The sequence below is a fragment of the Eumetopias jubatus genome, unplaced genomic scaffold, assembly GCF_037043125.1.
Source record: "Eumetopias jubatus isolate StellerSeaLion01/CBP00866 unplaced genomic scaffold, mEumJub1_p1.0 scaffold_4, whole genome shotgun sequence".
NCBI lineage: Eukaryota > Metazoa > Chordata > Mammalia > Carnivora > Otariidae > Eumetopias > Eumetopias jubatus.
Genome location: NW_028274810.1, coordinates 93,345,228 through 93,360,317, shown reverse-complemented (window position 1 = coordinate 93,360,317; position 15,090 = coordinate 93,345,228). Strand labels below are relative to the sequence as shown.

General features: G+C 55.3%; 1 protein-coding gene across 3 annotated transcripts in view; it reads right to left on the bottom strand.

Moving 5' to 3' along the window:
* Positions 1 to 926: 926 nt before the first annotated feature.
* Positions 927 to 15,090, bottom strand: part of UBR4 (ubiquitin protein ligase E3 component n-recognin 4) — a 130,792-nt gene continuing 116,628 nt past the window's right edge. For all 3 annotated transcript variants that reach the window (XM_028108295.2, XM_028108297.2, XM_028108296.2), the window contains exons 99-106: positions 14,975 to 15,088; positions 13,865 to 14,007; positions 13,319 to 13,444; positions 11,852 to 12,046; positions 8,853 to 9,077; positions 5,718 to 5,808; positions 4,883 to 5,045; positions 927 to 2,609 (exon numbers count right to left, since the gene is read on the bottom strand). In XM_028108295.2, coding sequence (XP_027964096.1) covers positions 2,545 to 2,609; positions 4,883 to 5,045; positions 5,718 to 5,808; positions 8,853 to 9,077; positions 11,852 to 12,046; positions 13,319 to 13,444; positions 13,865 to 14,007; positions 14,975 to 15,088 — 1,122 coding nt within the window. In that variant the 3' untranslated portion in view covers positions 927 to 2,544. The remainder of the gene's footprint in view (positions 2,610 to 4,882; positions 5,046 to 5,717; positions 5,809 to 8,852; positions 9,078 to 11,851; positions 12,047 to 13,318; positions 13,445 to 13,864; positions 14,008 to 14,974; positions 15,089 to 15,090) is intronic.

Here is a 15,090-nt window from a genome sequence, read left to right as displayed (position 1 = left end):
CGCAGCCACGACCCCGCACTGCCAGTCCGGAACCGTCTGAATCCCCCGACCAGGGTTGCCCGCTGAGGAAGACGGGGCCCAATAAGCAATGAGCCCAGAAGACAGCTCGGGGCGGGAAGGGACAAAGTGGCTTTCTGCCTGGGATCCCTCGACACTAAGGTCAGGAGACAAGGGCTCAAGGGACAGAGTGCTCTCCCTGGACCAGCTTCCGCTCCCGCCCAAGCTCTGCCGAAGGCGCCACCCCGGGACCGTCGCAGGCCTGTGCGTCTACCACACCAGCAGCCCGTCAGGGACTGTGGCAGTCACCGCGAAGTGGCCCGGGCAGACACCGGGAAAGCTGTGGCGGTGAAAGCAAGAGGCTGAGGCGTTTGGGCTGGAGCCAGAATTCCCTGAGGCCTCTGCAAGAAATAAAAAAATGAAGGGCAGAGAAAAATAAACCAACACCTTGCAAGGAGCTTTGGCAACTCCAGCTCTGCAGGCCAAAGGAACAGGCTGTGGATAAGCTCCTGCAGGTGCCCTTTCAACACTCACGATGCCCTGAGGTGTCACTGTGAAGGTGGCTCAGCCTCCAACGATGCCGAAACAGCAGGCCTGACACCTGGTAAGCAGGGGTCATCCCGACCGTCTACATGGGCCCCTTGCCCCGCTCTCCCTTCTGGCTTTGCTGTCCCTGATGAAGCCGTTCCAGTCTCTCCCCGCTGGGATGTTACGGAACAGCAATCCTGCACACGAGCATGTACCGGGAACAGGCCCTTGGGAGACCACCAGCTAGTGGGAGGCAAGGGGCAAGAGAGGGCATGAGCTTGCAGCGGGTCACTGTGAGAAGCCCGTGTCCCTGAGACCAAGGTCCTTCATCCTCCTCCACTACACACACTTGGACCTCAGCTGAGACCTGGAACTTTGCTAAAGAAAAAGGCAAAATCAGGTAGACTGAAAATGAATTCATTCGTAAGAGCAGCCATTTCTTTGCTACACGGCAGAGAAGCCCACGGATCTCCCCGCAGTTGCCGATGGTCCCACCTTACGCGTGAGGCTGTGGAGACACACGAGGCGGTCGAGCCAGCATCTGAGCAAAGGAGGGAGAGCCCCTCCCCAGAACCCGTGGGTGCCCCACAAAGCCCCTCGCCCAGCCCCAACACTGATGTGCACTTGTGCACTTGGGCACACACGCTCTCGCCTGCGGGGGCACCAGCTGGGCTCTTGCCACCAATCGCCTTTGTCTCTCTGGCCAAGGCCCAAGCAAGACACTTCCGCCTGCCTGTGGCCGTCCGGTCAGGGGCTCTGAGGGAGGGACACCGAGGCCTCCTGGACGTGCAGGTCTTCTAAAGGGGCCCAGAGGGACTTCCCGTCCCAGACAGTCCGGCCTGAGGAACGAGCCACACAAGCTGGGCATTGAGACAGAGGTGGCGTCTTTGGAGAATCAATCGGCAGAGCGGCGCGCAGGGAACAAAAGATGGCCACGAGCAAGCTCCTCCTCCCCTTGAGGCCACGTCTGGCGCAGCCTTGCCCTAGAATCTGAGGAGAGGCTTTTGCGGGTCTTGCTGCCTCACTAGCCACAGGGCCGCCGCCCACAAGCACGGGAAAGGGGGCCCCAAGGCCCCCAAAGGCAGCTGCCACCGTGGTGCGGGGCACAGACCCACCGGCGACGCCTGATCCCAGGCCCTTTCCTGCAGGGCCGCTGGGAAGACTGGAAGCGCGCGCGCACACACACACACAGGAACACGCACACACGTTCTCTCTCTCTCTGGAGCCCGGCAGAGGGCGGCTCAGGAAAGGGCAGCTAAGGAAAGAGCAGCTACTTGCTATTCCAGGGCTCAGACGGCCCCAGGCCCTCTCCTAACACGCCAACCCTGAAGCAAAGTCGCCAAAGGCTGTCTGACACACAGCGAGCAGGAACGCCAGGCGCCCTCACTCGGCCGCACCTGCCTCTGGCCGAGGACCGCAGTCGTCGGCTCTGCGAGTCTTTGGGTTCCAGCTCTTAAGGCCAAAAAACTAAGAGAGGCCAAGGGGTCTGTTTTAGGAAAGCTCAAGCTCCTCAAACGCATTGCCCCAGCTTGCCGGCCGAGAGCAAATGGGCTCCATCCGGTACCGACAAGAACGGCGACTCGGATACGTCAGTCTTCCTGTGCTTGCGCCAGAAAGGGCCACGCAGCCAAAGACAGTCAAGGACAGCGTCCGGCCAGGGGCACCAAGGGTGGGTTTAAGCAGCAGGCAACACCTTCTCTTTCAATGTGTACTCAGTCATTCGTTTATTTCTCAAGATGTGCACACTTGTGTTGAGTCGGCCAGGACAGCTCGTGGCTCCTAGGTATGTACAGGTCCTTCTGTGGCTTGGGTTACAGACAACTTCATAGCTAGTGCACCACACACACAAGATAAAACAGGAAGCCTAAAAACCCCAAGCCACTCCAAGAAGACATGGGGGGGAGAGGAGTGATGTGGCAGCGTCCCATGTGGGGGGAGTCAACGCACAAGAGGGAAGAACACGGAGGATGGAAGGCAAGCTAGCTTCAGTCTCTGCCAACGGCAGCTTCTGCGTGCTGTTCAGGGGATTGAGTTCAACAGGTCCTTCAGGAAGCTCTCGGGATCGGTGACTTCTGACAACAGCCCTGGAAAACAGAGGCGGGCAGAGGTCCTTAGGCATGGGCATGCATGGCCCCCAGCCCCACTGAGTCACGGCTGCCCCATCTGCGCAGAGAACACGGTATGCCCCGACAAGCTCTGACACGGCCGCCCCCTGGGGAGACAGTCACCGAGCAAGCACTCTCGTTCTGTCAGAGAGTTAGCTGCATTCCAGAACTGGGCGCCACTGGGTGTTTAAAGGCGTTAACATGGCAGAGACAGACCCTACGGCCGCCTGGGGCAGAGGTCCTAACCCAGGTCCATGGACCACCGCAAGGGGGGGCCTCCAGTCCGCTGACACCGAGTGCGAAGTGGAGGGGTCTTCTGAGGGGGGAGTCCACGGCATTCAGCCTATTCTTGGAGGAGCCAGGGCCAAGGAAAAGCTAATACCAGTGGCCCCAAGGGCTGGAAGGAAAAGAGCAGGGTACCAGGCCCCTGGGCTCAGCTGGGCTTCATTCCAACCACTAGTCCCAGGGCCTCCAGTGAGCTGTCAAAGCTCAGGACTCTGCTTCCGCAACTATCGAATGGGGACAGGAACAAGTCCTGGTTCGATCACTGTGGGGATTAAATGAGGCCCCGTAAGTGAACGTGCCAGTACACGGAAGGAGCTCAGTGGCCGCTGTGGCCCCGCCCCTCCCTCACCAAGCAGGGCGCTCCCACCTCACAGCCGTGAGTGGTTAAGCCCAAGGCCTGGTGCCATCCGCTCTGAGTCTTCCCCCAGCATCCGCGCCAGTGGAGGGAAGGCTGCGCCCATCACCCCGCGCTGGCTTTGGAAGGTGTTTTTGCCCTTGCATTTGAATAGGGTGTGTCTGATGTTCTTAAATTTTCTACCAGTTTAAACAAAGTAATAAAATCATGCTGTAAAAACCGGACCCTGGAGTGAAGCCACAGAGGCTCCCCGCCCGTCAGGCTCCCGCTCTCCCCGGGTTCAGGCCAGGGGCGCTACCACCAGCTGCAGGGCGGCCGGGAAGCCCCGAACCGAGATGGACACCTTTCTCCCCTGACACCTCTTCCTCTCTTAATCAGACTCTTCTGTTCCCACTCATAGCCCAGGTTCAGACACCCCCAGAGCCCTGGTGACAGGCAGAGCGCGGCACCGAGGACATACGTACACGGGCCACCTGCTCTTAGGCAGGGACCATTCCTGGGGAGAAGCACCAAGGCTAACAGTTAAGACACTGAGCTGAGCAGAGCCAACGCAGGCCCATGACCTGCTCAGCTTCCACCGAGGCCACCTGAAAGCATGGCCAAACTGGAAGTCCCAGCGCACGTGGGGAACTCCATCAGGTGGCACTGAGCTGGGAGGAAAGCGGAATTCCCAAGGAGCATCGCTTCAGACCTCTGAGGGTAGGGTTCCCAGGGGACAGCAGATGGGGAAAATGCTAGTGGAGGCTTTCTCTTGACAGCGGGATCTGAGGAGAATTTTTTTCTGGCTTCTTTACCCTTCACAAAAAGCAGGAGTGGGACAGGTCCCGTCCGCTTGGCCTTGGCTCTGGCACCACCCCCACCACCACCCCCCAGGCCGGCAGCAACCAGGCTCTGATGCACCGGCGCCCACAGCCTGACGGGGCCCTCACGTTTGTAACCTGCGTACGTTTTCCCAACCACCTCCCCAGCTGTCAGCGGGGCTTGCTGATGAGATGCGAACAAACTCTAACATGTTTGCAAGGAGGATGACCAGTTTGTTGTACACAGCATCTGTCGCCGGGAGAGAACTAGGAACTTCCTTCTCACCAGCTGTGGGATGAGGGACTGTCCAAGGGTGTCCAAGATGCTCTTTGCTCTGTTTTCATATTTACCACTTATTTTTAGAATCAGAGTTGAACTCTTCCCCATTTCCCCAGGGTAGCTGTGACATAAAAAGTCTCAGTCCCCAAGAGGCAGGAAAAAGGCAGGTCAGCTGCACGTGAATTCTCTGAACTATCATAAAAATTCAGGAATTTAAAAGAGGCTCTACCCATTTCTCAGGTATGCCCCCACAGTAAACATCTAATCTCCACAGCCTCAGTTACCCCAGCTGTGAAGTGGGGGTAACCAGAGTATCCGCCTCAAACACGTGAGCAGCACAGGGCCTGGGGTGCAGGAAGTCCCCACATGTCCCAGCTGCTGTGCTTACTACCAGGGGCCTGCTGCTTACACCTCTCTCCCAGACCCTGCTCGTGTGTCTGCTGCTGTGAAGATGAAAGCTAAGACCTGCCCCACTAAGATCACATGGGTTCCGCTGGACAAAATCTTTGAGAGATAAAACCCTGACACTGACCAGCCGCATCGAGGAACTCCGAGAAGGTCTCCACTGGCATGAACTCCTCCTGGAAGGTCTTCAGGGCTTTGTCAGCAGCTTCATAGATGGGCATGTCATTGTGGCGGATGTATTCCGCTAGAGAGCAGGACCAGCCTCCCTCCGTGTTACTGGTAGGCACCTTCTACAAGAACCAACAGGAGATAGGCCCGGGGCTGGATTACTTAATGCCTCAAGTCAGTCAGGCTTTGTTGATGCCAAAAAGCAGCCCTCCTCCCTCCCCCCACATCAAAGTTTCCCTGGAGGACGTGTTTTGCTTCTAGGAACAAGAGTCTTGTGTCATTCCTCTTGCAGCCCCTTTATGATGCACCATGTGACGTGACCTCCAAGCTACAAGTGACCACTCTTCCTTCCTGCACAGGTCACATCTGCATTTCCCCAGGAAAGGCACACTCTCACCATGCTTCAACTGAGCGGTCCCATTCAGACCGTAAAAGGAACCACCCCAACACCCTAGGGTTCTGTCAAGGCAGAGGGCAGTGTCCCTCCTGTGAGCCGGGCTGGCGTGAGTCACACTCACACGAGGCAATGCAGGTTACCCAGAGAGAGGGGACAAGAGCCAACAAGGAGGGGGCCTCGGAGGGAGGTGGGCCTGCAGGAGGCCTGAGACCAGATGAGAGGAGCGGCCTTGGCTACAGACATACACCACACACGGAATGCTGTAAGCCGGCGTGTAGATCTCTTCCATGGGAGGTGGCTCGTTCCCGGTGAGCGGCCTCAGAGCAGGCTCGGCGCCAGGAGCACAGAACTTTCACATGCTCACAGAAACCAGCCGAGCTTCCAGTGGCTTCCCTACCTTAAACATGTTGTAAATGAGATCGACGAGGGCCCAAAAGAGAAGGGAAGAGCGGTAGGCAGAATAGTCCTTCACTGCCTTGTCTGTCAGCCTGGAAAAGAAAATCCGATTGCATGCCCATGAAGACCCTGGACCGACACGCACGAGGACAGACCAGAGCAGGACGGTACCAAGGCCAGAGTCACATTAATCTGTGCGCCACTCCCTTCCCGCCACCTGCCTATCTTGTCAGAAAAAAGCAGCTATGGGCAAGAACCTCTGAAGCCTGGACAATGATCCATGAAATACTCATCCTTCGTACGGGTGAATCAGAGCCGGGTGGACATAAGGTGCACGTGGCAACCCAAGACCACTGCCCTGAGGACACACCAAGGAGTCCTATGTGTTCCTGTGTTCAGCCCCCACACAAGCCCTTGGACTCGCTGGGACCTCATAAACAAAGCGGGAAACAGGGTTCTCCCTCAGTCTGGACATTCCCCCCCAGGAGAATTTTCACAAACAGTCAGCAGACTCAAGCCAGCCAAACACAGGAATTTGGCAACCAGTGGCTGTGTTAGAAAGACAGCGAGCTGGAGGGGGAGAGACTGTTGCTGAGCAAGAGTACTATCTAGGATGGAGGGTGCAACCAACACCTCCTAAATCCTGGGTAATCCTAGAGCTGCCACCACACCCCTCTGCCTCTGTCCAGGACCATCTCCACTTAACCCAGTGATTCAGTGCAGGATGAGAGGCCAGCAGGCCCTCGGAATGCCGGGGGCAGCCTGTGACACCGTCCCCTCTTGGCAGACACTGCTGGCGTGAGGAGCGATGACCCTAAATCACGGTGGTAAAGCCACTGTGAAATAGACAGCCCAGACCCCTCTCTGCACCGGCAGTGAAAGATCCGTCCTAGGATTCAGTTTCTACCATCCAAGATCTCTTACAAGAGGTTTTATTTGCACACTGCCCTCACATCTGCAATAAGTAAAGACTAGATGAAACCTTGTCGTGGAAATCCTGTATCTTACAACACACTGGAACAAAGCCCGTAACTAAAGGAACTAAAATTTAGTATTAAAGTGTATATATCAAAGAATCAGCAAAGTAAAACAGGCAGAGAGAAGCCAAAACTATCCTGTATGGGCCGCAAGCAAAGGGACTGCTGAACAGGGAATGGGCCACCCCTACATCCAATAAATATAAATTCATTAAACAAAAATAAAGTAAAACAATAACTGAGATAATTGTTTGCTACAATATTCTTCCTGTTCCCTCCCTGCACCCCAGTGTCCTCCAAAGCACCCACTCTTTCCACGGCCCTTCGTGGGGACTCTGCAGCCTTAGGCAGGCCTGGGGGTAAGGGAGGCACACAAGTCGCCAGATAAGGCTCTGATGGAAGCCTAGAAAGTCCCAGGCCTAACTACTGGCAAGTTCCTGGCAGAGAAACCCTTCTTCAGTGTAAGAGATGCAAAAGGTCAGATTCTCTTGTGCAAATCCCTAGATTTTGTATCGGCTACTGCCTCCCACCCCATCATGGACTCAGGACAGTCTCCTGCCAGGGACACTGCCCAACCGCCAGGATGACGCCCTCTGAGTGTCCCTCTAGCACAGTCTCTCCTTGGAGGGTGTCCCAAATACGGGGCTCACGCCCGGCCCCTTCCCTGCTCGGGCCTCCACCCCTCGCCAGGTTTGGTGGCTGCTGTGCTGTGGTAAGCAGGAATCGTGAGTGACCTGCCCAACTTAATTATTTCAGGCTAATTAGCAGAGGTGACTAAACCACCACAGAGAAAACAGCAGCTCAGGAGCGAAGCCCACACCGGTGTTCCTGCTTCAGCTGTGACCCCACGGGCTTCTCCTGAACTGCCTGGGACTGTGCCGTGTTCTGGTCTCCCCGCTGAAAGCAGAAGAGCTCCTGTGCCTTCAGATTTCACACCTGCCACTGAGAGCCAGTGCCCTGCAAACAGCCACTTTCTGTGCCACGGAGACAGGCTGAGCCTGCCTTATCAACAACCTGGTATCTTCCAGATCTAACTTTTGATTTCTAGCAGCTAGTTCAGCATGAATGCCTTGGACTCTGGGAAACACTGGAAGGGGATAGGTCCAGAATTGGGGCACGGGTGAGGCAGGAAGCTGACAAGACTCGCCCCCTCCTCCTTGACACAAAGCAGCTGGTACTAGCCGGACTCAACAGCAGAGCCCTGCCTGGGACCAGCAAGACAGGGTAAATCAGAGCTGGTAGACTTGAAAGTACCAGGTGTGCCAGTCCAGGCACACAGCTCTTCCCCCTTGGTCTGTGCCCCCTTGGTCCGTCATTGTCAGGGGCTGGAAAGCTCCTCCTCTGCTCCCTTGTTGGCCTGCAAATGTGGAAATGTTCCCTCAGATCCTAGCAAAAGCAGACAGACGAACACAGATCTTCCACTCCAGGGAAGTGAAAAACCTACAGCCTACTCTGGAGCCCAGGACAGGCAGAGACTGTGCAGGGCCACCATGAGCCTAGAGTCATGCCCATGGAGTCCATGCAATGTGTGGAAATCTGCGGTCATCTCAAAGGGCTTCCTGCTGTTTATAGTTGTTTCTCTCAAGATGCCGCCCATCTGACCCAAATCACAGCACAAGGTCATGAAAACAAAGACCCTTCCTTCCCTCCTGAACTGTCGTTCCTTCTTTGGGACATGTCCACACGAACAGAAGAAAGGCTCATGGAACATGGGGCAGACGGGATAAAAATGTGACCAAGGAGCGACATAATGAGCTTTTCGTGATCAGAAGAGAAAGTCCCCAGTGCAGCCATGCGGAAGCCTTCCCAGTTAATGGCCAGCCCAGCAGGACTGGTAAAACCCAGTTACCTGCCCTAGCTCCCTCCTGGCCCTAATTCTCCTCATCAGTAGTCTTGCCCTGTGCCTGGCTGGCTGTTTCTCTGAAACCTTCCACACACTGAAGCCTGGCTCTACCTTTCTAGTGGCTTAACACGACACCCAGAGGTAGCCAGGCACCTGCCAGCCATTGGGCCCAGTCTCTCAGCAGGGCAGACTTGAGGTGAGAAGGGACAGAAGGGACTGAGTTGAGCGAGCAGGCCCTCTCTTAGCACACAAGGGGAATACACAAAGCAGACACTAGGCAGCCTGGAAGATGGTACCCTCTGAGGCAGAGACTGACCTGGTGGCCCCCCCTGGAGCCACTGCCCGGGCCTGAGAGGTCACCAGCAGCCTCCGCAGGATTTCCACACGTGTGGCTCTCCACTTCTCGGGGGGCAGGATGTGGAGGGCCAGGACTGTGAAATAGTGGGGCCCATCCACTTCAAAGGCACTCTCCACCCACTTCTCCTTGGGCTGCTCCAGAAAGCCCTGGAGGTTCTTCTCTTCTCGGGAAGTTGCTCGGGTTCTGGAACAAAAGGGTCACGATGAAACCAGGGTAGAAGCAAGGCACCAACAGCAAGAGGGAAGGAGATTTGGTCAATTCTCATCTTTAAAGCTTCTGGGACGCTTGGATCATAGAGCACGACCACCCACCCTTGACTACCCCTCCCCCCCCCGAGGGCTGCAGCCCCCCCTCCAAGCCCTTCTTGGTGGCATTTTCCCTGCCCCCACCCCACCCCCGATTCAGTTCTGACAACTCGCTGGCTCTTGAGCCCCCTGCAGATGGCGGGCACACTCACAAATACTCCATCAGAGTGTCCTCACAACCCTAGAAGGTGACAGCTGGCACCTTTTTACCATGATAGCCGATGCCCAGAGAAGTGCAGTGACCTTCCCAAAGCCAGCAGGTCTGTAAATGAGGGGGCCAAAGTGAGCCCAGATTCTGACTCTGCAAGCCAGCCCGTGTTCTCGCTTGGCCCACGCAGTCCTCACAGCTAGGTTGTCTGCGCTACGTCCACAGCGGTCCCCTCTCTGGGCACTCTGTTTCTGTGTTTCCCTATGTGTCTGCATCCCCTCCTCCGTTACAACAGCTACTTCCGGGCAAGCATGGCTCCCCGTTCTCCCTCTTGCCTGAAGTGTGAGGATATGATCACAAGCCTCACTACCAGGCACCACTCTGGGAGCACGAAATGGATCATCTCACCTAACCCTGACAACAGCCCTAAGACAGAAGTACTACCCCGATTCCACAGAAGGGGAAACAACAGAGAAGAGGAATTTGCCCAAAGTCACACACTGGGGAGTGGAAGAACTGGGCTTCGAACCCCGGCAGCCTAGATGCCGAGCTGGGCCTCCGCATTCTCAATCCCCGTGAACGCCCCCTGCCCCCCAAACCCCGGCCACCAGCTTCAGCAAGTGGCCACTGGAACGGCACAAGGACACCACTGAAGACCTTCCTGATCACATACTCCTGGACCCTATAGCCTAAATGGTGCTCTCACAACAAGGGCACTTGATGCCCTATCCTCATCCTGTGGGAGAAGAAAACAGGACCCCAGTAGCCACAGGAATGGAAGTCCCCAGGCCTGCAGACAGCATTGGCAGACACTGGACCATAGAAGGGAACAGTGTAAGGACACCTTGCTTCCTTCTGCTCCTGAAGAACGGACACAGATGGCACAGATGGGACATTCCCAACTTGACTTTCCAGAACTGGGAGTCAGAAGTGCTCTGCCACTGTAGCACATGCCCAACTCTGCTCCAGTTCACAGTGTGACCTACCCACCCATGGACCAAATGTGCCACCCAGGCCCTGCTGTAACCACACTCACACCACAGTGAAGCGACCAGCTAAGGGAGCGGCCAGTGGCTCGTCAACAGTGCCTCCCATGAAGCTTCCAGGTCAGCTTCTAACTGACCGAGACAGCCACGGCACAGCGGACTCCCACCCTGACCAAGGGACTCGGGCAGGAGTTACTAGTACCGGGAACCTGAGAAACCCAGGGCCACCTGAAGTCGCTGGCTCTCTTCTGCTGCCTCTGCGGGGCTGCGTTTCCCCTGGAGTGGAACAGTCCGCTCTGCCTCACAGCTGCCAAGAGACAGGTCTCCACAAAGCCAAGGGCTCTGTCAAAGGCCCCACAAACACCGGTAATTAGCACCGCTCAGGCCTGCAGCGGTCTGGACAGTGGGAACACTGGTGCTGTCAACAATGTGGGTGTTTCTTCTGACGGTCTCCACAGCTTAGCAGATGAGTCACACACTGACAGAGACCTGCCCAAGCACCTTTTTAACAATGAGGGCGCGGTCTGGAGGTCAGCCTTCTATCTCCCCGGGAAATGGGAGGGAAGGGGAAAACAACACTATTGAAGACAGCAGACCAGAAAGGACAAGAGACAGATTGTCCTGCTGCCTCACCCGCCTGCAGCGGCCTCAGGCGGACTGCGCACGGCCTTTCAACAGCTGGCCTGTTCCCTGCCCAACGCAGGTGTCAGACTCTTGTGGGAAAACAGGGCCTAAAGCACAGAACTGTGCAAACCAAGAGCTTAAGTATATTAAATCTCCTAATTCACTTTTATAAATCTGGGCCGAAATGAATAAATACTATTCTCTACCCTAAATGTTTCTTTAAAATTATACTTTCCGTTATCAGCGTAACTACTCCATGTGGGACGTTTTAAAATAGATAAAAATACAAGCCCTCTCCTCCTGGCTATCAGCTGACTTTCTCAGATAATCTTCAACACTCCCTGCCCCTCAACTTGCCAGAAGGACTGTTCACTAGAGAGGAAATAGGGATGGCAAGTCCAGGCCTCCATTTATGAGAAGGGTCCCTGGTTCTGCCGCAGCCCCTGGCTGTGAAACCCTCTCCCGTTCACCTTGTGTGCTTGACAGTGACTGTGTGCAGCTCTGACCCACGGCCTCCCCCATCCAAGAGCACCAAGTTCCACGAGGAATGGAGGCTACGTTGCAGTGGAAGCTAAGGAAGTCCTTTGGTGGTCTGGCCTTGACCATTTCCTGCTCCCCTCTGGGCTGAGAGTCAGTCCAAGGACACAGCCTTCGGCTGCCCACGGCGGGGGATGGAACTGTTCTGGAAAGGAAGTCACCTTTATCACCTTATTCTGTGGGACTCCAAAAAGCCGCAGATGAACATGCGTGCTTCAGCAAAGGCTACCTTAGGTCAGCCCTATGTTCTCGAACAAACGCGGGCAGACATGAGAAAACTGAGACCATATTGGGCAGAGGGGCACAGGGGCACAGGAGGGCCGGCCGGACGCTGCCCAGCGGGGCTGAGATACTGACGTGTTCAGGACATAAAGCACAGTGTGAATGATGTACGGGATCAGGTGGATGTTGCTCTCCCGGCCGCCCCCGCCAGTGTCAGCGCTGAATGACTGCTCCATGGCAAAGCGCAGGAAGAGCAGCTTCATGTCGTGGATGTTGAGCTGGTACGTGGGCTCCCGCTGGCCCGTACATTCCTGGAGGTAAGTGTTGTGCCTGGGGAGCAGGAGAACAAAGGCCGTGAGCAAAACAAGTTCCCTAGGGACAGCCGGCTTGGAAGGCAGAGCCCCCTCGGCTGGCATGGCCCGATGGCGGCAAAGGCCCCACAGGCAGACAGAGGAATGCAGGGCTGAGCTGAGGACGGCCATGGGCGCCTGCAGGAAGATGGGAACAGGGAGCATTTCCATTTCTGCTGGGATGGAACGAGATGCTCTCCAAGCTCTGAGGAGAACTTGCCAGTTTTGGGGGGCCCACTTCCTGATAAACAAATGTCATAGAATGTATCATGGCCAAATCCAGAAGCACATCTTGGAAGAAAAAATGTGGAAGGTATTCATTCTAACAAAGTGATCTATCCATAAGAATCTTTTCTTCAACCTCCAAATGAAAGGTATTTTTCTACATCAGTATATGCCACCATTAGTCTGGGCTCTGCCTGACTGTGCGACCTCAGGTAATTTACTCGACCTCTCTGTGCCTTAACTTCTTCATCCACAGAGTGTGTAGTAACAGCACATGGTAAGCATCTCAGTACATTGTCCATCATTATTACTGCCAGGTACCTTTCCATCCCTGAGCCTTTTTTTTTTAAGATTTTATTTATTTATTTGTCAGAAAGAAAGAGGGAGGGAGAAGCACACAAGCAGGGGGAGTGGCAGGCAGAGGGAGAAGCAGGCTCCCCGCTGAGCAGGGAGCCTGATGTAGGACTCGATCCCAGGACCCTGGGATCATGACCTGAGCCGAAGGCAGACGCTTAACTGACTGAGCCACCCAGGTGTCCCATCCCTGAGCCTTCTAATAGGACACGGCGTGGGGCACCACTCCCCAAAGCGCCGGTAAGAGTGGGGACCTCATCAAAGCTTTAGCAACTCTACTCTGGATTTGAGGACGAGGGATGCTTGAAAGGAGCCTGATATTCCCCATGCCACTGAGCTATTTGTGTTATTTAAACCTGAGGCAACACACTGCAGAAGAGAAATCTGGGAAATGTTGATTTTGAGGACACAGCGTCCTGTGTCTTATGCTCTGAGATCAACAAGGGAGAAGAGGGAGCGAATAACCAGAAGTTCCACATGATGCACCAGACACTGAGGGTGCTGGTTTCTCGCAGCCGAATTCCTCCCTCTTCCAGATGCAGCTTCCCTGACAGCACGCAGAGACCAGGGTTCCCAAGGACAGTGACAGGCCTCTAGACCAAGCTGACCACTGACATCCCCCCTTCTCCTGGCAATCCCCCCTTTTCTGCCCTGCACACCATTCAACACTCACCTTGCCAAGCAGGTGGCAAAAGCTGATTCAGGGACATGGGGCCCCCAGACTGGAAGGAGCCCATTGCACTTAGTGTTGGCGTTCTGAAGGGCAGCACTTTCCCACTCTTCCCGGCCACGAGCCAGCCTGGATTGGGACGAGAGCAGGGACAAGTGACCGTTGGAACTGATTTGGCAACCGGGCACCTGGACGAATGGGGGTGGAGAAGGGTTTGCTAATACTAAGGAAAGACGTCAGCCCATGCACCTGACTCCAGAGAGATTTAGCCCTCTCTATTACAATATGGTAAATGCCAGCTTCGCTGCTTCAGGGAAGCAAGGTTGCTTTCTCCAGCCTTAGGCCAAAAGCCAAGTGGATTTTCCTAGTCATATGACACGAGTGGCTCTTGGGTTTAAGGCAGGACACCCTCCTCCTGAGACGAAACCCTCACAGTCGGCATCTACCCCCTCCCAGTACAGGGTCCTGGGCAAGCTGCCCCCTCCTCTGAAGTGACACAGGCCTGGACTTGCACCTGAGGGAGCAGCCTATGGAAGAGCCCAGGCCTACCTGACAGCAGCTAGGTGGCAATCATAGTGCACGATGTTGAAGTGGGATACAGTGCTATAGCCCTGCTGTTTCCGGGGCTTGTTCTCCATCTCTTCCAAGGCTACCCGCTTGGTGAAGGTATAAATGCCCAGGACTTTTGTGGGCTGCAAAGACACCAGAAAAGGAGAAGGTGAGGTGAACCTCAAGGCAGGCTTTGGGAAGAGGCGAAGCAGAGGAGAGCGGACCCGCGGGCCTCCCCTCCCGGGAAGGAATGCACTCAGACAGGGGGTGGTGGATCAGCACCTCCATCTCTTGGTTAAGCACTTGGCTGGGCACAGCCCCAGGGAAATGAGGAACGTGGGGAGCAACCAAAATAAAGCAGATGCTGTGCAGATGGGAAAGCAGAAATGGAAGCCTACACTGTCACTCTTTTCTTTTTGCTGCTTTACTTATCTGAAAAGGAAGAATAAAGTGTCTTCTGGGTAAGTCACTTGCTTTACAAAACTTATCAGGCTGCTCCCAGGAGCCAGTGCCATAGTAGGACTTACAAGGCTTGTGGCCCTTCAGCAGTGTGGATGCTAAGCAGGGCATTCAAGCTGGAAGTGGAGAGGACGCCTTGTAGGCCTTCAGGGGAACAAACGGGTCACTCGCTGCTCTGCTCCTTTCAGTCATAAATCTAGTTTGGTAGAGGTCCTGACCTTCCCCCAGGTATCCTGGTTAGAAGCAGCATGGTGTATTTTTAAAAGCCCCAGGTCTGGAGTCAGAGAAGCCTGGGCTAAAATTCTGGCTCTGCCATGTGACCCTTGTTTTCCCATCCATAATTTGGGGTCCTGTAGCTTTAGAAACAAAATTACAGAAAGCTCTGGGTACTGGGACTAGTATATAGAAGGAATCCAGTGATGGTGATGTCAAGGATGGTGATGATGGTGATGATGATAGTGATGGTGATGGGGGTGGTGGTGGTGGTGGTGAAAACTAATGTTCAGAGCAGTCTGCCTTCCCCTCCCTTTAGAGATGACAGCTGGCCCTGACACACCCCTCGACACCGGCCCACCTAAGAATGAGGAAGGCCGGCAGGAGAAGGCCACCACTGGCGCAAGCGGCCAGGCTTGCCCAGGCCAAGCACTCTACCTGGAACTTGTACCCTTCCCTGCAGATGCAGCAGGTGAGGCCCGGCTCCTCAATCAGCTCCTCCATCTGCTTCAGGAGCGCTGTCTTGGTCACGACCTGGCCCTTTTCGTTTGTCT